Source organism: Ursus arctos, unplaced genomic scaffold, assembly GCF_023065955.2.
Source record: "Ursus arctos isolate Adak ecotype North America unplaced genomic scaffold, UrsArc2.0 scaffold_19, whole genome shotgun sequence".
Taxonomy (NCBI): domain Eukaryota; kingdom Metazoa; phylum Chordata; class Mammalia; order Carnivora; family Ursidae; genus Ursus; species Ursus arctos.
Window position 1 is genome coordinate 3,277,203 of NW_026622863.1, and position 25,303 is coordinate 3,302,505.

General features: G+C 56.2%; 1 protein-coding gene across 5 annotated transcripts; it reads right to left on the reverse strand.

Moving 5' to 3' along the window:
• Positions 1 to 280: 280 nt before the first annotated feature.
• IRF8 (interferon regulatory factor 8) lies at positions 281 to 22,470 on the reverse strand. Of its 5 annotated transcripts, none has more exons than XM_048223954.2 (9): positions 22,388 to 22,470; positions 18,566 to 18,740; positions 13,665 to 13,848; positions 11,165 to 11,253; positions 9,690 to 9,795; positions 8,517 to 8,564; positions 3,534 to 3,920; positions 2,901 to 3,016; positions 281 to 2,368 (listed from the first exon to the last, which is right to left on the reverse strand). In XM_048223954.2, exons 2-9 carry the CDS (start codon positions 18,737 to 18,739, stop codon positions 2,192 to 2,194), a joined length of 1,281 nt encoding a protein of 426 aa, XP_048079911.1. In that variant the 5' UTR covers position 18,740; positions 22,388 to 22,470; the 3' UTR covers positions 281 to 2,191. The 5 variants fall into 5 exon arrangements, with proteins under 5 accessions (XP_048079911.1, XP_044238281.1, XP_057170281.1 ...); XM_044382346.3 differs by having other exon boundaries at positions 3,534 to 4,058; XM_057314298.1 differs by having other exon boundaries at positions 3,534 to 4,058; positions 22,369 to 22,392.
• Positions 22,471 to 25,303: the final 2,833 nt, after the last annotated feature.

The following is a 25,303-nucleotide window of genomic DNA, read 5'->3' on the forward strand; positions in this document are numbered from 1 at the left end:
ACCAAGCTCCAACCCTCCACGCCCCCACACCCTCCTCCATCAGCTCACACAAACCGCAATGGGCCCCTGGACTTCCAGAAAAACTGAGCACGTCCTGCTCTTTCTCCAGAAACTGCTCTATGATCTGCAAACTTCTATACGTTTTTGCCATTGTTTTGGGGATGAGTGAAAAGCAAAAAATCCTTAAACTCACAGTGCAGCATTAATTCCCCCTTAAGAACCCAGAATCAGGTAAAAACGAGGAAACATTTTTATAGTGACTTAAAACACAGAGCATGAATCAGCTTTTTAAAAAGCACTTTATTTTAATAAAGAACAAAAAAGATCAATGTTTTAAGTGGATACAAAAATAAATATTCATCTAGCAGAGTCGGGATCTATGCTTTACCATTTGAGCTGGAGACCAAAACCCACTGTTCATTTCAGAAAACAGACGGAAAAGCCACTTTTGCTGAATTTCCCTATATTTTCAGGTGAAGTCAAACACAGTTCAAGGGACCAACGATGACAGAGCCTCAGTCCACACACCACGCCTCCATCATCTTCGCGGAAGCAGTCGAGGGGAACGACGTTCTTCGGCTTGGATTTTAAGTCAGACTCACGGTGACAAGGCTGCCAGGCTGGCTAAGGGGGGCAATCCTGTCCCCCAAACCCCAGCTTCCCCCACTTCGCAAAGTGCGCGTCAACAGGTAAGGCCCCTTCCTGCCCTTCACGGTGAGGCTGAGCCTGGGCCTGTGGGGACCAGGCTGGGGTACGAAGGGAAAAGAATGGGGCAAAGACTCGTCCCCACCCCCCAGAGAGTGGTAGGAGAGCCCCCCGAGCCGCCCAAGCCCCGCCTGGTGTCCACACTGAGCAGGGAGCTGGCTCCCCGGGGGCATAGGGCAGACACCTGCTCCGTGCCCACCTGGCTGGCCAGCCTCCGTCCGGCACATCACCCAGGACACAGATGGGGAAGAGGCACCCAATGGAGCAAAATACACATTTTTTTTCCCGGAAAAAAATGTTCAAGTGCTTTTTAACCATGAAAATGGTTTTAGAGCCGTTGTGGAGAGGTGTCGTGCACCACGGAAGGTCAGCTGACCTGGCCCCGCCGTTCTGACACGTGCGGGGGTAGTAAGTGCGTCCTCTTCACTAGCCAACAGCCGAAGTTCTTCTGGGGCTCAAACTGGGAAGGCCCCCTTGGGGTCCCCCCATACTACTCGACCCAGAATTTGGTACGGCCCGAGGCCACCTCGGACCTCGAGGAGTCCCAGGGAGGGGGAAGGCATTGTCCCTGCTGCCATCCGCCCCAGGACCAGGGTGGCAGTGACCTACTCCCCAATCCGCCCGAGGCGCGCCCCCACGCTCCACACCACCGGCCGGGCTCTGGGTGCACGGAATCGAAGGCACAATCAAAACGCTTGTACGATCTACCGTTACTTTTTGAATTTGTGGTTTACAGCCTGCTCACTTTATAAAAAAAAAAATTCAAAGTAGTTTACAGTAGGACAAGTAAAGTATGCATATTTTTAAAACAGGTCAAAACCATTTAGAAAGAAAAGCGCAAGGGATCAGGGAATGATTTAATTAAATGAAAAACAAATTTAGCTCTAAGCTTCCGGGCAGTAAGGCCCACAGGGAAGATGGTCACGGCACCAGTTCATCTGCTGGGGGGCAGGCCTCCCACAAGCCCCGAGTCTTGCTTTCACTTGCTGAAGGGAGGCTGTTACCTAAGTATTCCTATATCTTATTAATGTGCTTAAGAAGTAAAGACAGTCCACATGGGACCAAGCGTATGAAATCTTGAAGCTCTGACACAAGGGCAGACAAAAAGCAGCCTTGTTCTGACAAGATGGCTTCTACTCCAAATCTCTTTCCTGGGGCGGCTCTGTGCTAGTAACCAATTACCCCCAAATGCTGGAAGAATCTAGCAACTAATGATAATTAGGGGAAATGCGGGAAATAAATGTTTGAATCACAGGTTATAGTTACAGCATCCAGATCATCTGGGGACGTTTCCATGTTTCAGAGCCGCCCCAGGCTCCTGTTCCGCCGCAAAGGTCAAGTCCTCAGGGAGCGCCCTTACTAAATTAAGAGCAGAGTGAAGCATCCCGCCCCAGGTCACAGGGATCGACATCCTTAAATAATTACGACAGTAATTGTAATAGGGAAACGCGAGATGTGGGCAGGATGGGGTGCCCAAGAGAGAGGCTTAAACCGTGATCTGTTGGTTTTCTCTGAAAAAAGGTCTCTGGTGTGAGGCGCAGATGTCTGGAAACATCCGGAAGACCTGGTCTGGCTGGGGGTCCTCAGGAGGCGGCACCATGGAGCTGGCGCCGCAGGTCTTCCCAGCTTCCTCCACCAGCTGCCGGACATAGAGCTGCTCGATCTGGAGGGACAGGCACAGGTCAGACGGGGAGGTGCAGGAGGACCGTCTCCGGCCCCAGCCAGATTCTCCGATGACCCAGCCCAAAGTGCTCACCGAGAACTCCACCTGAGCCCCGAAAAGGCAGGTGCAAGGGACGGGCAAGTGGTACTCCTGCGAAGACTCCTACGTACTCTCCCGCTACAGCCCACACTGGTAGCCAGCGTCCAGAACTCTACCGTTAGAGTTTCATTCCTTTGGATTAAATAAGGGCCTGAAAAGCCCTAATCTGTCTCTCAGACCTTGAGGCAATTGAACCTTACTAGAAAGAATCTTGCGAGAAGGGGTGTTGACTTAAGGTAGGGGGAGAACGCAGAGACTGTTAAGAGTCGTGGAACAGGAGAGGATGGCTGAGAGGTGGCAAGAATCCACTAGCCCCACATGGACGTCTCCCCCAGGCCTGCCTCTGTCCACAGGTGGAGTCCCCCACTCCCTGCTGCCTGCTCCCCAGCCCAGGTATAAACGGAGACTCGAGCAGTGGGCCGGGAGCGCTTACCTGCACGAGGATGAGTTTGGAGCGTAAGGGGCTCATGTCTGGAAACTCTTCTCCGAAGCACAGCACTACCCTGCCGTCGGGAAGCCGGCTCTGGTTGTTGTAGAACTGCTGCAGGTCTGGAAGGACACGGGGGGCCTCAGTACCCTCTGCCCCAGGGGGGGTGCCCGGGGCTTTCACACCTGACCTTCTGGGAGGAGCACTGGGGCAGGATGCTAACCCGAAGCCCCACGGAGTGACAGCAGGTCCCGCACAGTGTTCCCGTGGGTGAGCGTGGGCGGAGGACCCGGCACGTATGAGGTCACCCTGTCTCAGAATGTGCACCTTGATCCCCGGGGACCTTGCCAAAACGCAGGTCTCGCCCTGCAGGCAGGGGTGGGGCCCACGCCTCTGCATTTCTAACCAGCTGCCAGGACCTGGGGACAGTCCCCGATGGAGGTGCGGGAGTCCCTAACACTCCCCACAGCCACTCAGGAAAGGAGCTGTGTCCGCACCCCCGTTCTACACACAGGTGCCCCGGGGTCGCTCGGCGAGAAAGCACAGAGCAGGACCGGAACCGCCACCCCCCACCCCCGCCTCATGCACCCCGTGTCCCCCCGCTCCTCCACGGGCCCTCCCAGGACTCAAGGGACGGACCTCGGAAGAACTGGCTGGTGTCGAAGACCTTGACCACCTCGTCGCGCTCCAGCTTGTTGGGCCGGTCCTTGCAGAGCACGGCGTTGCCGCTGCAGAACACGCGGCCCTGACACAGCCGCTTGACCAGCACGCCCTGCCGGCTGCTGTGCAGGAGCACGCCGCGCTCCAGGTGTCCGAACAGCTTCCGCGTCACCTGCCGCTGCCGCTCGCTGGGGATGGCGTCCGCCGGCGGGAAGCGCACCAGCTCCAGGCCCTCGGGGCCGTACAGCTTGGCGCCGGGCAGGCCCGGCTGGCCCAGCGACAGGCGGCAGCCCTCGGGGCAGCTGGTGGTGGTCTGGCCCACCAGCTTGCCCCCGTAGTAGAAGCTGATGACCATCTGGGAGAAGGCTGCGGGCGGAGGAGCACAGGTCAGGGGCCGCAGGGAAGGGGGGCCCGGTCGTCTCTGTGCAGGGACGAGGCTGTCCTTTCTCGCAAACAGGAGGCGCCGTAACTCCCCTGGGGATTCGGGGAAGTTCACGCACCCTTCTAGAAAGCAAGTGTTTATAAGCACGAACGAACCCAGAGAATTACTAAGGAAGCCAATGACTCCATATAAACCACCACGCCGGCCCGCGCCCGTCTTCTAGCGAAGGTCACAACGACGGGCACGACGTGGAAGTTCGTGAACTGCTCCAGGCCCCAGACCCTGCTGTGCCGCTGTCGGACGCTGTCCTGTAAACGCCCGTCCGTCCGACACACCGGATACACTGCTTCTCGCGCTACGTGCCCGCGGGGCCTGCTCCGAATTCCCAACCAACACAAGTGCTGGATTCGCATTCCCGGGCACAGATGCCATCCTTTTCTTGACAAATTCACAGTTCCCTTGGGGTGCCATGGATTTCAAAACGCAAATCTCTGCACAACCCCTCATCTACACCTATTCTCTGAAGAGTCTGAAAAGCGTTCAAATGCACTCAGCATTTCCCGAAGGGACCGCGCTGAGGACTGAGGGAGGGCGACGGCCCCGGCGGCAAGTAAATGGAAAGACGATTCCGTTCTCAATATTCTCTCAGGCTCTGGTCCCCGAAGCAGCAGCCCCGGCTTAGTGCCGACGGACCCGGACACCAACTCCTGACAAACTCCTTCTCAAAGGGAGAAAACGGGCAGGTGGGGCCAGAATTTCTGAAGCCTGCAGCGGGTCCTCGGACGCGCCCCTGGGCTCTGCTGAGGAATCATTTGCTCAGGGGCACCCGGGGGGCTCAGTCCGTTGAGCATCTGCCTTCGGCTCAGGTCATGATCCCGGGGTCCTGGGATCGAGTCCCTGCTCAGCAGGGAGCCTGCCTCTCTCTCCCCCTCTGCCTGCCACTCCCCCTCCTTGTGCTCTGACAAATAAAATCTTTTAAGAAAAGAATCATGTGCTCCATTGAATAGTAAGACTTCCTGCGACCGTTACCAAGCTCCATTTTCTCCCATGTAGGAGTTAAACGGCATTCTAGAATCATGCCAGGTTGGGAGCGTCAGGTGTTCTGGTCCAATTCACTTATGTAACAGGTGGGAACATGGATGCCCAGATGGGGTCACCCGGCCGGAAGCAGCAGGGCCGGCGTCTGACCTCACATCTTGTGACACCCGGCTCACCATCCTGCCCCCCATGCCGAGTCTGTACCACCCGCACCTCATCCTGAAACACTCCACTTCCTTCACTCCAGAACTATCCTGAACTTTGTCCCAAAGAAACACCCTGGATGACTGTCACCACGCCACACCTTTGCCCTGTCGCAGCCAAGGCTGACCTCATAGCAGCACCTCGCAGCCGGGAGAACCGGCTGCTTCCAAGGGAGCAGCAGACGGGGGCTCCCCAGATGCCCGGGCGAGGCTCTCCCAGTGGCCCCAGGGCCATAGGGCAGCACAGCTTACAGAAAGTTTGAGCTGGCAGGGCCTAAGGAGGACCACTGCACCCGACAGGGGAGCCGCGGAGGAAAACCCACGACCAGGACCTTCTTGTGACTCCAGCCAGCCCTTCCACAAGCCTCAGCAGCCCCCACGACCTGTCCTGCCCCCCCAACAGCCACCCACCCACCGGCGGACGACCCCACCACAGTGACAGCATGGCAACAGCGCCAGGAGCAGAGACACTCTGACGTGAGGGCCAAGCTGTGTGACCGGGGGCAAGCAGCTTCACCGCCCTGTGCCTTAGTTTCCCCGTCAGCAAAGCAGAGATGACAGTAGCGCCCACCTCCCCCAGCCAAGGATGGTACAAGCTCATGTTTGCACTTGGTGCACGTCAGCAGCCCACGAGCAGCTACGACTAGACAAGTCAGGGGAACAGGACGAGAGACTCCTCGAGTTCTAAATCCTAATTCCCGGTCTACACACAAGATCCCAGGTGCTGCTCCTGGGCCGCCAGACCTATCAGCATGCTGAACCCTCACCACAGCCCCGTGAGGCACAGGTGACTCATGAATACACCATTTTCCAGGTAAAGAAACAGGTGTAGACAGGTTAGGCATCTGCGGGACGGCAGGAGGGCTGAGGGGGGAGACTGGATTCCCTCGCTTGCCAGCAGGCCGGCTCTGCACCGGGGCTCTTCAGCACAGCACCCCATTGTTCGAGTTCAGACCCCACCTCGACCCCTGAGCATCGTGGACACAGCCGAGGTCCACACTGGCAGCCACGGGCCCATCCGGATCCCCCAAGCACACTGGGGCATTGTTAATGCGGGTTTGTGGCCAACATCTCATTTGGGAAGGTTTCACACAAAAACCTAGGCTTCTGAGCTCTCCAGAAAAATGGAGAAATCCAGCCCAGTGGCGTCTGAAGGCCGTGCCATCCAGCGCTCCCTGCCACCCTTCACTGGCCCGGTCACTCATCACCTCATCCCTGTGGCACTGAGAACAGGGGACCCCTGCCATCGACTTATTTACATGGGGGGGGGGGGTGACGGGAACAGAGGGACCAAAGTCCACAACTTCTAGAAGAGGGTTTTGGGATTTTCTTCGCGTGAGGCAGTGCTATGGGTGGCTTCACCCGCTCTCTGCTGGGACAGCTATGGGGCAACTAAGCACACTTCCTCCTCACCCAGATGCCTCAGCCCTGCCCCCGGCTCCCCGCCTGCCCCCAGAAAGCACCGGTCAGCAGACTGCCTGGCCACAGCCCAGAGCTGACTAGGTCAGAGGCCTGGCCCCGTGAGCCAGGGCCTCTGGGAGCAGGGCCGCTGCTGTGCAGGCTGGAGGCAGCCAGGTGCCTGGCTTTGACCCCGGGCACCTGCTTACCAGCTGGGTGACCCTGACCAGCAATTGAACCTCTAAGCCTGGGTTCCCTCCTCTGTGAGGCAAGTTGTGACAGTCCCCAGCTCGTAGGGCTGCTGTGCAGGGACACCTGTGCTATGATCAGGAACACTGCTGCCTGTCATTTTCTTGCCTGGGGGGAAGCTGCCTCCACCACCCCGAACACTGTCCCACGAGGGCCTTGGTCCAGACACCTCTCTGAGCCCCATTTCCTCCTCTGCACCAAGAGAGCTTTGGTCCCCCAGACCTGACGTTCTGTGGTCCATCCTGATGAGACAGGCTGTTCACTTCTCATAGAACCAACAGCTATTGGGGAAGACACTGGCTTCCTTTGCCCTAAAGATGCTGTCAGTGAGCCAGACTGCAAATTCCAGGGGTCACTGGCAGGACGTCTGAGTCCCCAGCTTAAGTGGACAAAAATGTACCAGAGGCCACCTCTGATCATGAGGGCAGGAGCAAGAATGGGACAGCCTGAGGCCATATCCCAGCTCTGCAGCCCACAGGCTGTGTGACCCAGGGCTTCTGAGCCTGTCAGTGGGGACAGTAACAGCACCCCTCTACAGGTGAATGGAAGGATGAGATGCGGACATCAAAGCCTCAACACTGATCCTGGCATCTAGTCAGCATCCAATGTCAGCCATCATCATCATCCCCACCATCAACATCCCCACCATCATCACCATCCCCATCATCATCAATCATCCCCACCATCAACATCCCCACCATCATCAATCATCCCCACCATCATCACCATCCCCATCATCACCATCCCCATCATCTCCATCCCCACCATCATCACCATCCCCACCATCATCACCATCCCCACCATCATCTCCATCCCCATCATCACCATCCCCATCATCTCCATCCCCACCATCATCACCATCCCCATCATCACCATCCCCATCATCTCCATCCCCATCATCTCCATCCCCACCATCATCACCATCCCCATCCCCATCATCATCATCCCCACCATCATCAATCATCCCCACCATCAACATCCCCACCATCAACATCCCCACCATCATCAATCATCCCCACCATCACCATCCCCATCATCACCATCCCCATCATCTCCATCCCCACCATCATCACCATCCCCACCATCATCAATCATCCCCACCATCATCACCATCCCCACCATCATCATCCCCATCATCATCAATCATCCCCATCATCATCACCATCCCCACCACCATCCCCACCAGGAGCAGCAGCACCATCCCCACCATCCCCAGTAATTAGTATCATTAGCACTATGAACCTGAGTGTGCAACAGAGTAAAAGAAATGGACACTCACGACAGATACTGGTAATGTTTGTTGACCAATGATGTCCCTACCAGAAACTTTTAAGGACATTACATTTAATCCTCACCACACTCCAGTGAGGTTCTGAGCGGCTCAATCACTCTGCCTGAGGTCACACAAGAGGGCAGAGCTGGGCCCGAGCTGTCCCCACGCTCTTGCGCCTGCACGTTACACAGAAAGAGCTCTTTGGATCTGTCTGTTGGTCTAATCCGAGAAGAGCCTCAAGAAGGCTGCCCCTTGCTTGCTCTAAAAGCAAACACTGAGAAGGAGGAATCAGGGGCCTGACTTCTGACACCGGATCGGCTCGTCCATGGACCCTGCAAGCCCACATAGGTTCTTTGCGCCCTGCCTTCAAGGAGCACCCGTGGTGCACCCCGCCAGCCCCACCCGGAGCGGCGCCATACCTGAATGGTGCGCGTCGTAGGCAGCGTACCCCGTCACCAGTGGCAAGCCTGCGGGAGAAAGAGGAAAGGAGATTCAGACCCCGTCGTGTGTGGGGAACCAACCCAAATGCTCCCTCTCCAGAAGTTTCTTTAAAAGCCACACGTGGTGTGCTCCCGAGTTCCTGCCACAGGCTCTGCTGAATTTGGGATTCCCACTGTCCCAGCACGATAACCCACGTTTCATAAACCAGACCTCAACTCAACCAGCAAGAGGGGGAGGAAACGTCCTCCGTGCTGTGGGATTTCTGACTGAGGGTCAGTGTGATGCGCTGGGGCCCCGTGTCCTCCCACCCAAGCGCCTGCTCCCGAAATCTCACGGACTGCGTTCCCACCATCCAGGCCTTGTCTCCAGAGGGGAACCCGGGGCCCGAGCTGCTCGCTTTCCCCGAGGTGTCACTCCAGTGCAGGGAAAGGGGGCTCGCCCAGGGCCCTGCAGGCAAAACTGCCACCCCACAGCCTGGCGACCTGTGAAGCCCGTTGGCCAGAGTCCCCTCGCAGCCTCCCGCAGGGGAGCTGTGGGGGACAGAGACTGAGGGCAGAAGCACAGAAATCCGTGCTCTCGAGGAGGGTCTTTGGAATGGGAAGTGGGGAGGTGGGGGGAGGAGGCATGAGAAGGTAATAAATGCGTGAATGTCTCAGTCAGCCCCATAACCCCTTGGGACAGGTCCTGGTGTCTCCATGGGATGAGACGACTGAGAACGGAGTAAGTTACACAGCCTCCTCCACCATGGGATTCAAATCCAGGGCTCCCATTGAGCGACCACACAGTCCTGGCCCTGGCCCCCCTCCTCTCCTGCTGCCCAGGGCTCCCCTTGGCTCTGAGAGGTCCCTGAGGTCCTAGGAGAGTGGCTGGGAGGCCCACGTGGCAAGCTCCGTCTCCCCTCTGGTCTGGGAGGGGTTTGCCAACGCAGCTCGGACCCTCCCAGGAGCGCAGGCGGCAAGTAGACCCCTCCTGGGGGAAGGGTCCGTGTGCCTTCCTAAGAGGCCGTAGGGGAGGGGGCTGAGTTACCTTCAGTAAAATGGGATCACTGTAGTCCCACAGCCCACCGGCCCCCCACTGCCTGAAGGCGGGGAGGAGTGAGCGCCACGCTCCCCGCACCCCATCCCCCGCGTGTGCGGCAGTCCCATCCTCACCTGCGCTGGGTTGCTGAGCCCACCAGTCCGGGAGCAGCTGGTTCCTGCAGGCCTCGGGCGGGGAGGGGCTCCGTTTGACCACGCCCATGTAGTCGTCCACAGAAGGCTGTGGGAACGGGGAGAGACAAGAGCACCGTGGTCACTGGGCTTCCAGAGTGGGACTCCGGTGTTTGTAGAGATGAAGGTTTAGACTTCACCAAAGCCACAGTCACCGTTATCCCAAGACAAAAGGAAAGTTTTACTTTGCATCTTGAAAGATCCAAGACAAACCCACCAGGCTTAGCAACCAAACCACGTGCCTGAACGATTAGCCTCTGCAGGACCCCTCATCAGTTAATGGCCTTTTTGTGAAACCGCCTGTCACAGAACGGAATGGCCAGGTCATCCAGCTGCCCCAATGCCCTGGAGAGGCAGAAGGTTCTGGGACGCCAGTGAACGGTGACGCTGGACAGACTCTGCCGTGACTCAGCGCGTCCTGCTTCTCTCTCCACGCCTGGACTGCCGACCTCTGGCCCACTCCTCAACGGAGGCTGAGAAATCTGATGAGCAAATATTCTGAAACCTGCTTTTCTTGGGACCCCGGGGTGCTAACGCAACTACCTCACTGCCTCAGCTGAGTCAGCAGAAAAGCCTCACAGGGAAAATGGGATGTTGCTGGAGACCCCAAGCCAGGAGTTCCCTCGGTCTGCTGCCAGAGGCCACGGAGAAACTCCGCACCTGCCCCCGCACCCAGCTGCGGCTGCTGGGGGGGGCTGCACTTTGCTATCTGCGTTCTGACAGCCAAGCTACCCCTAAAAATGGCACTGTTGCCATGTACTGGGAAGAATTTCCGCAGCGCCCACACCACCTCTTACAAGGACGGCATGGGAGGGTTTTAGCTCTGCGAGGCCCACCTGGTAACAGCCATAAAAACAGAGGTAAGAGGCGGATGGTAAGAGAACAGGGTTTCTGTAGACCTAAAACTGGCACCCAAAACCCCACGTGTTTTCCCTAAAGAGACCCCATTAAGCCTTTACTTGCAGCCTATGGACTGAGTTTACATACAATTCTAGCAGGTTTGATTCTCTGCCTGCCAGCGGCAGAGTCTGAGACGGGCAGCTGCCTGCCGGGACCGCCAGCACCGCCATCCCCGTAAGGACAACCCCAAGCCGCATGGGGAGTTTACATTTTGTTCACGGCAGCGCTCCCAAGAAACCAAGGGGTTCCGTGTCACATTTCCTAACACTGCCGCTCAAAACGTTCAAAATATAACAAGTTTACAGCTGGAGCAAATGTCACTGGCACAGAGCAGGGAGCTCAGCCCCGGCCCCCGGAATGAAGCTGGGGACCGGGGGGAAGGGGCTGGCCAGATGGCAGAGGTCGGGGCTGGAGGTGCCGCCTCCCGAGACAGCCCAGGGCTCGGGACACCTCGGCAGGGCAGGAGCGACGCGGCTTCCCGGCCGGGGGCCAGATCGCTGGCGGGGCTACCCGCTCACCTCCTTGATGAGCTCATCGATTTCGGAACGCCCGCACTCCATCTCAGTGATCTCGCTCACGCAGCCAGGGGTCGCCATGCCTAATTTACCTGCGGAAAATCGGGCGGACGTGTGACACAGGGCACGGAGGCATCACAGCCATCATCGAGGCCAGAATCAGTGTTGGTGTTTTGTTTTGTTCTGTTTTTAATGCTCAGTTGAAAGAAATAAAAGCCAGTGTCTTCACTGGTTTGGAAAAGGCCTAGAAAGTATTTCCCCCCGCTGCTTCAGGTGTCTGACCGGCAAAGTCCAAGGGAGAAGTCGGATTTGCTGCTTCTAACACTCAGAGGACAAGGCCTGGCGTGTGGCTCATCCCCATTAGCTGTGATGGAAAATGAGTGCCTATCAGACATGCTTCACGCCAGGCGTTCACCACCATGTGGGTTACACTCATAAGCCGGGCTGTCTGAAGGCACTCAGAAGATTTCCTGGCAAAATGTATGTGCAGACCGGAGTCATTTTTTTAAAGTTAATTGACAGGAAATATCTTTGTGGCCTTTCCCAATACACAGCACAGCTCTATGCACACACACCAGGCATGCGCACATGCGGCACCAGGAGGCCTGGCTCCAGCAGGCACGGCCTCCAGGCACAGAGCCGCCCCACAGCAGGCCCCCACCCCAGACCAGAGATCTGCCTTATCCAGTGACCTGTGTCCTGTAACCAGCAAGCACCTAAGTGACCCATCGCGCCATCCCGACTGAATCTGGATTCTCCCTGGACAGACTCAAGAATTCGCTAGAAGCTGCGGATGGGGGAAGTAGGGGGTAAAGGGGGCACCCCCAGTGAAGCCCGTGAACCGCTGAAGTACAGAGCAGAGCGGGTCCATTTAGACACTATGCAAATGCAGCGTCCCTCTGCCCCCTGAGAACCAACTTCTGTAACGCCCGCCCTGGCAGGTGATGCCGGCTGCTCCCCACACTATAAACAAGCTGGGCTCACCTGCCAGCTCAAGCTTGGCCAACCCCGGGGGTGGGGGCACGAAGAGAAACTTCTCCATTCCCTCCAAGCACAATTCATTTGATGTTGATGAAAAGTCATCCAGAACTTGGAGGGGAGGGGGAAAGATGCATGCCTGGCCTTTCAGAGCCCTCCCAGAGCATTACCCACGAGGCCTCCCTGTCAAGGTCGAGGCCTCCCTGTCAAGGTCGTCGGGTTCTCCCGGGAGAGGTGGGTTCGTCTGTCTTAACTGCTGACAGTAACGACTCAGTAGTTAGGTGCTAATTTACACGCAGTGAAGCTACAAAGGACAGCAGCTCAGACGACCCCCCAAACCCCAATGGCAGGCGGGGACAGGGTGGGACATCCCAGACCAAGTCTCGCCGCAGCCTCACATGCGTCGTCCCACGGTCTCCGTCCTCATGCTGACTCCCCTGGGGAGGAGTTACAGGACTCTCTCACCCAGGCTCACTACAGATTTGGGAGAGTCACAATTTTAACTTTTTTTTTTTAATTCTCTGTCAACATTTTCAACCCTCGCCCAGTGGGAAGAGCTCAAATGCAGACCATCCGTGCAGCCCCAGAGAGTTTGAGGACTCGCTTTCCTCCAGGCGCCTGGGACAAGTGAAGAGCTTGGAGGCAGCAGGTCATTCGGCTGCAGCGGCCTAATAGCTACCTCTGACGGCTAAGGGGTGTGTTCAAGGAATGTTCTCAACCACTGACGACAACGAGCTTTCGTGTCCGGGCCAGCTCGGATCCGCACACAGCACCCCACTTTGCAAAGGCTTCTGAGGCGAGAGCAGTCACAGCCTCCTGGTCGATGAGCCACGTGTGACCAGGGCGCGGCAGCGAGGCTGTGGCACGGGAGGCAGGTTTGGGCTTCTCCTGCTTTAATCTCACGAATGCTCTGTGGGGATCTCAGAGCTGGAAGACCCGTCCAGAATCATCACTTCCCGGAATTCCCAAATAACGATTAGGATCTAACCATGTGCCCAGGCGTATCTGATCTTTGTCAGCGAGGCCCACGGTGCCGTCATCGCCCGAGGCATTCAAGAACTTTACCCTCCGCCCCCTCCATCCACCTGACCGCCCCCTCCATCCACCTGACCGTCCCCTAGCCCGCCCAGGCGTTGTGAGAAAACAGAAGGAACTCCTCATCCACCCTACCCAGGCCGCTTGCTCCTGCCCAACCCCGTGACGGCGCCTCTGGAGGCCCCGCACAGTCAGCTCCTGGTCTGGCGGGGGATGAGCAGCAGGCGGCCGCCCCCCACCTCCCCACCCTTCTCCCCACCCTTTCCTCCCACTCAGCGGGAAGCCGCCACTTGGCCAGCAGGTGGTGGCCGGGGTCAGGGGAAGGAGCTCTCAGCATCTGCTTACGCAGAGCAGGGGACTGTCAGCTGAGCTAAAACCACTGGCCCAGATGTCCCCCCAGACCCAGACATCCCCCTAGACCCAGGCTCTCCGGCAGGGGCTGCAGGCCGGGCAGCCTCTGCTGGGCTCAGTGCCCATAAAGGACACTTACATTTTTGCTCTTCCTCGGGAACGATGCGGTAAACTTTGTATGGCTCAGAAATGTCCAGCTGGGACCGGTCTGTCACTTCCTCAAAATCTGGGCTCTTGTTCAAAGCACAGCGTAGCCTCGTCTTCCAAGTGGCTGGTTCAGCTTTGTCCCCTTCCTTAAATTTCCCTTTGAAGACTGCCCAGGCCTGAGGGGATAGAAAGAAGCACATGAACTAGGAGGCCAGCCTGCCCCACCCCGACCACGGATATCCAAAGCCACGGTCAGGACCGGCCCGTTCTCGCCACCCCGACAGTCACCTCTCGCTATCAACTCGTATTCAGGGACTTTCAGGACTCGGGGACCTCCGTCTTAAAAAGACCCACACCAGGAAGCCCCCCCCGCCCCCGACGACCCAGCTGAGCCGGAATCCAGCCCCTGCCCGTGGCTCCTCCCCACACACACATGCTGGATCTGCCTCTTGGTGAATCCTTCCCTGGACCAGAGGGCCAGGAGGAGCCTGAGGTCAGCTAGCGCAAAGAGGAAGTAGCACATGGTTTCACTAGAATGTTCAAAACAAAGAACAATTTGTTGCTTTTTCAGATCAACCCGGAGCCAAAACTTAGCATGAAAAGGGAACATTTGCAAGAAGTCTGAATGCGGTCATCCACTGCCTTGCTACTTTTAATAGAAATTTTGTTTTGCATTTTGGCATTTATTCTAACCTCCCCCGCCCCACCCCCAGGGCGCTGTTTAAGAGGCAATGAAATGTTCTCGGTCTCTGCTGGTTTTCCACAGCTGTCCCTGACCTCTGCAGGCCTTACAGTCTCAACTAGGACCAGACGCTCAAAGCTGGAAACCTACAAAAGCCACAAGGCAGAAGGGGCAGAACTGAAGAACATTCAGACGAACACGTGGACGGGCAGTTTCAAGATTTCGAAACTGGAATCCAGACACACCAACGAGGGGGTCAGGGCTGTCAGGTGAAAACCGTCCGTCTCAGGCGAGATGAGACGCACCTGCCAGCCTCCGCTAACACCAGGTCTGGATGGAATCCTCAGCCCCACCAAGACGACACGAGTCTTCCCAAGGTGACCCTGTCTGGGGTTAAACACCAGGGTCCCGACTGTCAGCCTGATGGAGCTCCCCTACAGCAAGGGTCCTCAAGCTCAAGACCCCCGCCGGCGCCCTGGGAGCTCATGAAAAGCAGACCCCTGGGCCCCGCCCCCAGAGGGTCTCCTTCAGTAAGCGGGGCTCAGGTCTGGGAATCTGCATCTTCAGCCAGCATCACAGTGACTGGCAGGTGACCAGGGGGCCACACGTGCAGGAACTCCGTGACACCCCGGCCCCTGGGACAAGACCTCACAGCTCCTCTCTTGACGCCCTGAGCCTGGGTGCGGCTGCCAGAGGCAAACGGGAGAACGTTCCTCCTGGTGCACAAGAGTGTCACCCCCTTCTCTGACAGACACAAACTCCCCTCTCAAGTCAATGGTTTCCAGTCCCTCCCAATCGGTGTTCGGTGTTTTCTTAACAGCATCTCAGACCAGGCATGGATTTAGTTTTTTTAAGGAAGGCGAACCACGTACACATTTAACAGTAATTTCAAATTTTTATGAGGTTAAATCAGAGTTTCTCCACCTCAGCATTATTGCTCTTTGGGGTTGGGTCGTCCTTTGGGGTGGAGGCCGTCCCGTGTGGTTGAATGTCTAAAAGCATCCCTGGCCTTGACCCACCCGAGCCCAGCAGCGCCCCTGCCCCTGCTGTGACCACCAGAACTGTCTCCAAACATGGCCGAGGGTGCCCCGGGGAGGGAACGCTGCGACACCGTCCCCCACCCCACCCCGGGAACCCCTAGTTAATCCGCATTACACACAGACCTCAAAGAGCATGGGTTTCAAGGCAATGTCAGGACCAGTTAGTTTTTATCCAGAACTGCGGGGCCGACGGTCCTATCACTCATCCGAGCCTCACACTCACCGTGAAGCGAGCCAGGACAGCATGGCGCAAAGCGGGGCGCTGCGGTCAGGAGGCACCCTGGGTGGCCTCAGACGTACCTTGCTCCCAGCCCTGCCCTGAGCCTTTTCATGGGCTCTCTGGCCGGCTCTGAAAGATCCGCTTAGCTGGTGATCTCTCAAGACCCTTCCGGAGCTAACAGAGCGCAGACGCCGCGATTCCGAGGCCCGGGGCCGTCTCCACCCCACCCGCGTCTCCCGCGTGGCGCTCGCCGGCAGCCAGCAGTGCACCTGGGCCCACAAACGCTCCCTGATGGAATGCTATTGTCTCATCTTGCGTTTTAAAGACCAAATGCTATTTTTTTCCTCGACGGCCTCCTGAATTTGAAATGTGTGCTACACAGTCCGTCCTAACTCATTTAGGCCCGTCACAGCGCTGGTCGATGAGAGACACGAGCCTCAGCGTTATGAAAAGGAGGCAGAATACTTTTAAACAAGTATGAGCGGGTAAGAGAGGCTCGGTGTACTCAAGGGCGGTACAAAGTGAGCCCAGCCTTTCCCAATCCCCCATCTCTGGCCCACAGCACGAGGCGGGCCCTACAAGCGCACCCGCAGACGGTGGAGAGCTCGCTGGTAAAATGGCTCTTACGCTCCACCAAATTTTCTGAACTCCTAGATTTCTGAAAAGTTTTCTTGGAATGTCCCAAAGAGAAGGTCCTCTGCTTAACCAGAAGCCCCGTGAGATGGCTCTTGCCCCAGCACAAGTGCGTGTGGCCACCGCGGGAGACGCCCTCAGAGGATGGGCGCCAGCCGGCGTGGCCCAGCGGAGCGCCACGTGGGTCCTTCCATGCTTCTCACCAGCGGGCCGCCCTCCCGGTGGCCACCAGCCCTGGGGGGCGCCCACGTCTCCCTCCCACCCCGCTCCTGCTGAGATTGTGGGCTCCTCTCAGATTGCCACACTAAGGGACTGCGTAATGAACGGAAGCATTGGGAATCTTGCACATTTTTCTCAACGCTGTTGAAACGGCCATGAAGAGCATTGCATAAGACATATAAATCTGGGGCTTTATTTCATTACCCCCAGAGCCTAAGTTGAAACAGGGAGCAGGGTGAAGGAAGAGGCCTTGCACAGCCACCGGGAGACACAGCCAGGGACGTGCAGCCTACTCGATGGGCCCCTACTCCCCTCCCGAGGAGATCTCAGTGAGAGTCACCCAGAAACTGTGCCCTCAGCAGCCCAGGCATCCGCCTCCATCTGCTCAGCCGGGCCGCGGGCCACAACCCGCATGGGTCTCGGCGGGGAGGGGGAGGGGTGCTGCCGGCCACGCTCCAGTGCCCAGGACGGCCCCACAAGAAGGAACTGCCTGGCCCAAGACGTCAACAGTGCCAAGGTTGAGGAACTCTGGCCTGTACCATCTATAACGTAGAATTCCCAGCAGACCCGGTGGACCCTGGGCACCGTTCACCTTTACATGTAGAGTCTTTCCCAAGAGAGATTCACCACAATGCCAGGGAGTCCAGGACACTGCCAAGAACGTTGCAAGCACCTGCCAGTGTCCAGGCTCCAGATGGAAAGAAATCTGCTGGACACTCAGGCTACATGGGGTCCCTTGAGGGCCAGTAACTGACAGCAGGTTCCCAAAGAGATCTGGGACCCCGGATGAGAGATGGCACAGAACTGTTGAAACATGGAGTCCCACGGCAATGCCACAGAGAACCGGAGGGCCCACACGCCTCTGAAGCCGGCTGTGACCCACGTGTGCCCCACTCTGGGGCCAAGGCATGATCTGCTGCCGTTTCTGTTCGGTTGGGCCAGAGGACGGTCATCCCCAGCTCAGCATCCATTGCTCCCAGGGGTCCACAGGCCTGTGCGCCCTCCCTCACCACGGTCTGGGGTCCCACCCTTCCACAACTCCGCCTGCCCCGCCCTCCCCATCCTCACCCGCTCTCCCCTCCATGGACCCCAAATGCCCACAGAACAAAGAGGGCTCTAAGTTGGCCACCTGTGGTGCATCCGCTTGCTGTCACAGAAGACTGGGCTCACCCTGACCTCGGGATCCAAACCTCCCAGGGCAGGGGGCCTGCGTTCCTAGACCTCAGAGATGCCTGTGGGTGGCGACGACCCACAGGGACTCTGACGGTCCAGCTGGGCTGCCCTGGCTCCCGCTCCTCCGCCTGGAGGTAGGTTCATGGCAAGAAACCTCTGCTTCCCGGGACCGCGCAGGGCTGGGAGCACGGGCTCCTGGCTGGGCTGCCTGACTCCGTCACCCAAGAGCTGTAAGAGTTAGACAAGTCACTTCTCCTGCGACCTCTACGGGAGAAGAGGAGCAGTGCCTATGGCACAGGAGCATGTGGAAGGAAAAGCAGACGTGGGCCGGCCGGGCACAGAGCGAGCGCTCACCCTGCGCTAGTGGTAAATAGCAAGCTTCGCCATGCTTGGGCACTTCTTATTCACAAGGGAAGGAAGACTATTTTTAGACATCTGCTGCAGGTTCAGGGCACCCCACATGACCCGGCCCCGGAAGCAATGACAGATGGTGTCTCTCTCAACTGAGCTGACCCTGCATTGCCAGGCAGAAGTAATAACTTTGAAAGAACAAAGACGTACACCTTTCCTAGAATTCCTAATGGAATTTAGACGGTAGCCCAGAGGGCCTTGAAGGAGTCTTTTCTCTCTCCGATTGTGAGTCCTTGTGCAAAAGAAATGGTAGGACAGGTGGGGAAAGTGCCCTCCATCTCCCCGTCGGGAAAACACCAACAATACCCAACTAACTTCCAAGTGACTTGGTCATACAATAGATGTAAAATCACCGAGTGTATGTTTTGGAGACCCATTCGGCACTCACTCCATGTTTGTTTAAAAAAATTAGATTAATTTCCAAGCAAATAAGAAAGATGTCACTCAACACCGCCACGGGCCTGAAGGGAAGACAGAAACCACTTGTGCCCCGGGGAGGGAGTTCAAGTCTGTACCTTAAAAATGGACGCATCCACTTCCTGATTATAATCTTGTTTGCCGGCGTGTTTCCAAGGGATCCGGAACATGCTCTTCTCGTCATTTTCCCAGATCAGCCCTGGGTACATGTTGCTGTCAATCTGCTCGATCAGCCACTGCCGAAGCCGCCGGCCACCATTCCGGTCACACATCCTTGGAGAGAAAAGAACGCACTTTGTGCTGTTACAGTTATTGTTTCATTAATCACAGCACCCCATGTATCTGAGAGCCAAGAACTGCCAACAGGAAAATCAGAGGGTCGCAACACAGGTGCCAGCCTCGGGGAAACCCACAGACGCTGGGACCCTGGGCCACCTGCTGTGGGAAGACCGTGCCTCCCCTGGGCCTCAAACCCCTGAAAACTGAAAGCTCCCCGGGAACCCCGCAGCGGCCCCACACCAGACGTCTGTCCGTCCTAAGGCTCCGGCTGGTACTCCTTCCGGCCTTCACCCCTTGCTCCGTTCCAGGCAAACACAGCCACATCTAAGGGCACCATTCCATTTTTAGCATGAGACGGGAATAAGCACCTTTACATTTCCAGGTCCTCTAATGAGCAGCTCACCACGTGGAGAGCCAATTCCCGGACTCAATGCCCAGTCTGACCAGTGTTTATTAGCAAATATGACATCTACACGCTCCAAGAAAAAAAAAGATCCCTTCTAGATTGTTCCTTCACAGATGGGTTATTGATGAGAGCAAGGGTTTGGGAATTAGACAGCACTGCAGTCCCATTTGAGTCCCACCATCTCCCAGCTGGGTGACCTTGAATCATGATTTAACCTTGGAAAGCCAGATACGGGGGCTGAAGCCCCAGGATAACCATCAGCACTAGGCCTCCTCGGGATGAGGGCTCAGAGCATGCACCTGATGCCATGCCTGGAACTTAGAAGGTTCTCTCTAGATAACAGATGTTATCACCCTAACTTTCTTCCTCAGGAACTCTTAGGACCAATTAGAACAAAAGCAAGGAAATCAACTGGGGCCACAGAACAGAGCAAAGTCAGCCAGGCTAGACTCTTCCAGAAGGCACCAGAATTTGGGGACCTCACCAGAGTGCCCTAAGACATCCTCTGGAAGAACATTGTTGCCGGGATAGGCAGCTTTCCCAACAGCACACAGAAAAAGAACAATCACGCCGTATCGACGACACACAACCCACATTTACAAGAAGAGGGGTGGAAATCCCCTAGACTGTTGGACAGACGCCCACCAAAAAAAAAAAAAAAGGCATTTCTATTCTTCTGATTAAAATGTGACCTCTTTGGGCAAACAGGTTTGAAACAATCAGTAGTGGCAAGACATAATGTCCCCGAGAATATGGTCACATCCAGAGCTGGTCCATAAAGCAAGTGCATGACTTAGAAACCAGCCATCCTCCAGGTGGCTGTGGGATCAGAAAGGGGGTCCAGGTCCCGGGGAGAAGGTGAATCCCAAGTGCCAAATGTAACTTCTCCATGCCCACTGGTGGGTGTAAAAGGGGTGACATGGGTGGAATTAGGAACTGGACTTGGACTTGGGAACTGAGGACCCAGCAAAGGCTCTTCTCCAACTTGACCTCGGGAAAACCACCTGAGCCTGTCTGAGGCTCTCCTCAGCGGCAAAGTGAATGCATCCCGAGCATCCCAGAACTCCAGAACAGTCCCTTGTGCTTCTAAGTAAGAAGGTACAGATGTAGGAGGGACATCCAGGGAGGGAAAAGAAACCCCACCACTGAGCACCCCCCAGAAAATAACCTAGCACCGTACTGATTCCTACAGATCCTTTCAGGGGGAAAAAGGAATCTCGCCTCACTTGAGGAGCAAGCTGTGTGCAGGAGGAGGGCAAGAGGGGCCAGAACACGACAGGAGGGGTGGTGACTGCGGATCTGTCAATTCAGGGAAATGTGCCCACTCATGAGGGCTTTGTTCACCACCTTAGCACAAGGTTTATAAACCAGAGTCCATGCTCCAGGAGGCTCCTGAAAATGAAAAGCAAGATTTTGTCTGTATGGGCACTTTTCTAGAAAGTGGGTCAACACCTTCTTATCAAGATTTCTGATGGATTTGGGGCACCTGGGTGGCTCAGCTGGTTAAGCATCTACCTTTGGCTCAGGTCATGATCTTGGTATCCTGAGATCGAGCCCCATGTTGGGCTCTCTGTTCAGCAGGGAGCCTGCTTCTCCCTCTCCATGTGTGCTCCCTCTCACTCGTGCTCTCTCTCAAGTAAATAAATAAAATTAAAAAAATATATATTTCTAATGGATTCATAGCCCCCAAAATTTTTAAGGACAGTGGTCTTGGTGATTTATAAGGACAGGAAAAGAGAAAAGAAAGTTAAGAGAGGGATCAATGAGAGGAAGAGGGAATCACAGAATATGAAAACTGGACAATACTTTAGAAGCAATCCAATTCAGCCTGTTTGCTCACTGGAGGAAACACTGAAGCCCAGAAGGGCACCCTGACCCCCAGGAACCCCGGCAGGGTCTTAACTTTGCTCACTATACAGAGAAATGCTAAGATTACGTTACCACATCGAAGCACATGGACAGCCCCACCTGAATTCTCACTGAGATCACCTCTAAGACTCTTAAGTGGCAATACAAGCCTGAGATTCTAGTCCCATGATGACCCACAATGATTTATGGAACACTAACGCATTAATCCCATCAAATGTCAAGCCAGAAAAAAAATTCATAAGCCCGGTCACATGTTTATAACTTCCTCTTCCTTGATTTTTAGATAATCTTTCTCTTTATGGGCCAAGTCCTATCTGGAGCTAATCTGCATCCCAATAAATGGGTCCCCGCAATCAGGCTTCCCAGGCGGGAGGTGATAAGAGGCTGTGGTGGCCCCACCCAAGCCGGATTCCAGGATATGCTCAGGAGGTGGTGCGGGGCTCACCGCCCACACCTCTCAGGGCTCCAGGCCATCTTTCCCTGGAGGCCCCAGATCCTCATCTCCCCCACCCCCAGACCAAACGCATCAAAGCCATTTGTCACTTTGGCCCCAGTCTTTCTGTAACGACTGAACCACTCCCAATTCTTTTCTTGGAAGAACCTGCCATAATCCCAAAGGACATGCTCAGAACCTTCATTTCAGGACCAGCTCCTAACTTGGGTTTAGAAAAAAAAAAAGAAAGAAAGAAAAGAAAGTGTGTTTTATCCCCCCATATGTTGAAGGGATTGTTTAAAATTCTGGAATACTCAGTCTCTAGTGTCCATTCATACAGCACTCCACAGTGGGTAAGCAACTGGGTAAGCAACATATCTCACTTTGTAAAGTCTCCCCTTTGCCCTGGGGTGCATTTTGCACCCAAATGCTCCTGTTAGTGGTGAGCCCTACACAGCTGGGGCTTTCTTGCCAGGGACCACTGGGCTATGATGGGAGCGAAGGGCCTCAAAGCCCACTCAGAAATCGTTAACTGTCATCAGGCAGAAGAAAACCCCAGTGGGCACCCCCCTCCACCAGCTAGCTCACACGAACTCGGATGGTCACCGGGCAGGTTCTCGGTCATGACCCTCCGAGCGCTACTCCAGGCCGCAGGACTTGGGCGGGACCGGCGAGCAGGTCTTGCAATAAAGGGGTCAGTATTTCCCCTCATTAGATAGGCCATTCTAAGGTCTTCCATGCAAACCCGACTCTAAGAAAAACAGGATTTTTTTGTCAAGCATCAGCCACTTGGGGACCCGCCACCCCGTGCTCAACGCCTGGACTTTGGGTCTGGGTTCGGAAGGAAGAGCAGAGGACGAAAGACGGAGCGGGGCCAGCCCGCCGCCCAGGCCCCCTCCGGCTGGGCCGCCTACCTGCCGCGGGGCTGCCTACCTGCCTCCGCGCGCGCGCCCCCGAACCCGCCGCCCGCCTTCGGCGCCGCCGCCCGCGTTCCCACGCCGGCCGCCGCGCTCCAGGGATGCGGCCGCGGGCTCCGGCGCCGGCGCGGGTCTAGGGCCGGGGCGGGTCCGGCGTGCCGAGCGGCGGCCGCGCGGGCCAATGGGCGCGGGAGGGCCGCCGGGGCCGCCCAATGGGCGCGGGTGCGCCGCCAACACCGCCCAATGGGCGCGGCCCGTCCGGCCCGCCTTCTTCGAAGCGCTCAGCTTTCCGAGAAATCACTTTGCGCAGAGGCGGCAGCTGACGGTCCGGGTGCCCTTCCGGGGTCTGCGCTGGGGGTCCCGGGGGCGGCGCGGGACGTGGGGGTGTCCGCAGGAATTCCCGAGGGGCCGCGGGGGCGTCCTTGCGGCCAAGTCCAGGGCAGGGCGGGTGGTGGGTGTCAGGTGGCGGAAGTCAAGGCGCTGGCAGGCCTCCGGGGCGGTGCGAGGGGTCGGACGGCGGAGGCCAGGGCAGAGCTGGGCCCTCGGGGCCGAGGCGGAGGTCCGATCTTGGAGGTCAGGGCTCGCTGGGGCTGGGACCGGGTTCAGATACCACAGTCAAGGCTCTGGGACGGATGATGGATGTGAGACCGCACAGGTCCGGGCCAAGGTGGAGATCCTTGGAAGTCATGATTGGGATGGTGGCGGCCCGGAGGTCACTGCTGCAGACGGCCTGTGGTCCCTGCAGAGCGACCCCCATCTCAGTGAGTGTGGCCAAAGCTCCTGGAGCTGCGTGGGGGATGCCTCCTAGGGGAGGAAGCCACTAGTAACATGTCCAGACAGGGGCAAACTTTACACCTGACCTATGGTTACTTATAGACCTGGTCCTAGATGACCAGTCACTGGCAACTGACAGGGAGTGTAAAAAAGGAAAAAGTGCCCAGCTACAAAAAGGTATCTGAAACCATTGCCCTCTGACTATCAGAAATAAAAACATGATTGTCTAGCATATTAGTGCTAGAATGTCCAATTAGGGAAGTTTTCATCATAAATTCTTTTCCCCAGGTAATGTGAATTGTGTTGAGGCAGGGTCCTCACCATGTCTGTGTCCAGTTTCCAGCCCCTCTGGGATGTTAGCTGGCATTGGGAGTGGAGTGGGGGGCAACACTGGTGACAGAAATGACAAAGGAAACCCTGGAGACAGAAGGAAAAAGACAGGTCTCCCCATGTTCAGGTCTGGGGCAGCCTTACCGGGAGAAGAATGAGAATCTTCATTGACTTTTATTGCCTCGTTGGCCAGTCACACACAACCAGCAAGGTTTACTGAGCCATGTATTACTAGGCTTTTCAAGAACCTATGAAAATGTTTGAGCCTCAAAAAGAAAATTTTTTGGCCCCCCAATGCAAAAAGTACACTGCAAATTTGAAATTAATAAATGTTTGAAGAAAAGTCCCCAACATGTAACGTGCCAGCTTCAAATTGCAATTTCTTTGCTGATAAACATTTGGTCGTATTTGAAAACCACATAGAAGTTAGAAATCACTTGGTAAGAATTTCCTAATACCATGATTGCCAGGAAGTCATAGCAATCATAAATGAGTTCCGTGTCGCCAAATAATTTCAAATGAAAACTCGTTTTTCAAAGCTCAAATTCTTTAAGAGTGTTTGGATAATGTGGGAGTATTTTGATACGTTCGTTATGATGTGGGACAAGCTTCCAGAACTCAAATTCTTTCAAGAGCCTGCATGAGTGTTTATACTATCTCTTCACAAATGTGACCCTTCAGCCTGCCCAGATTTCCTTCCCAGTCAGTGCTGCCCGTGGCTCAAATTTCCACTCAGCTCTCCAGTTGGGTCAAGACGGGAGCACAGCAGCGCAGAGAAGCCAGCCGGCCACCGTCCCAGCGCGCAGCCCTGGCAGTAGGTGTCACTATACACATTACAGGCACGCTCACAGCACAGCGGCTGGCACTGAAACTGCTCCCAAAACCCCGAATTTTCAACGTGGTGACTCCTCACTGCCTGGGAACGACTTTTACCTTGTCTGTTTAGTTCTGTTCCTATTTCATGAGCGTTGATGGAGTGACGGCTATGGGCTGGATCTGGTGCCAAGGGCCGGAGACCCGAAAAACAAAAGTGTCTCTGACCATTCCTTCCTCTCCCGTGACCCACCGGCACCTCGTAATCCGGGTGAATCTCACCCTGCTGTCTGCAGCAGCCTCCACCTGGGCCTCCGTACCGTGTCCTCCGCACCATGTCCGTGTGTGGCCTCGCCGTGGCCCCCCAGCTTCAGCGTCTCCCTCGACGAGGGATCCCCCGTGGCTTCACAGCACATCCTGGCATCTGAAAACCCCACCCTCCCAACCTGACGGACGCAGCACATTCTGCAGGGGACCCAGTTCAGATCCAAGTTCCTGGCTCACTACGTGTGTGACCTTGAGCAAATGACTTCACCTTCCTAACTTTTGGTGTCCCCGCCTATACAGTGGCGTTGATGAGAATATTGTGTTATTTGAAATTGCCAATACTCAACAATTTTCTGCCCTACAGAAAGAGCAGTTTGGTGTGGTTCAGCCTAGTCTTTCCTGCCTCTTAGGATTATCGAGGGCTGTGACCACAGGGGCGCAGGGGAGGTTGGAGGCTCCGTAAGGGAGTTGGCGAAGAGATTTCTCAGGGAGGAGCTTTTCATTTTCCGGTCCCCCCCTCTCCTTTGCACCTTCCAAGCCAGGCTTAGCAAGGGGTGTTGAAGAGAGCTGGGAAGGCGCTTGCTGGGAGGACAGGTGTCGACTCCCTCCAGAGAAAGCCAGTCACCTGCCGCGGGGGTGGGGCTCTGCCTCCCGCCTGGAAACCGACAGGTGGGGGCTCCTGGGCTTCTGACGAGCGGGTCACAGCCAGCAGCCTGTGCCTTTTACTGTTCTTCATCCACCAAAAACA

Coding starts and splice junctions, on each gene's coding strand:
- IRF8 (XM_044382346.3), bottom strand. CDS start 18,739: ATGTGTGACCGGAATGGTGGCCGGCGGCTTCGGCAGTGGCTGATCGAG. Junction 9,796..11,164: donor TCGATGAGCTCATCAAGGAG/GTGAGCGGGTAG, acceptor CCGTTCCCACAG/CCTTCTGTGGACGACTACAT. Junction 2,369..2,900: donor CCAAACTCATCCTCGTGCAG/GTAAGCGCTCCC, acceptor CTGTCCCTCCAG/ATCGAGCAGCTCTATGTCCG.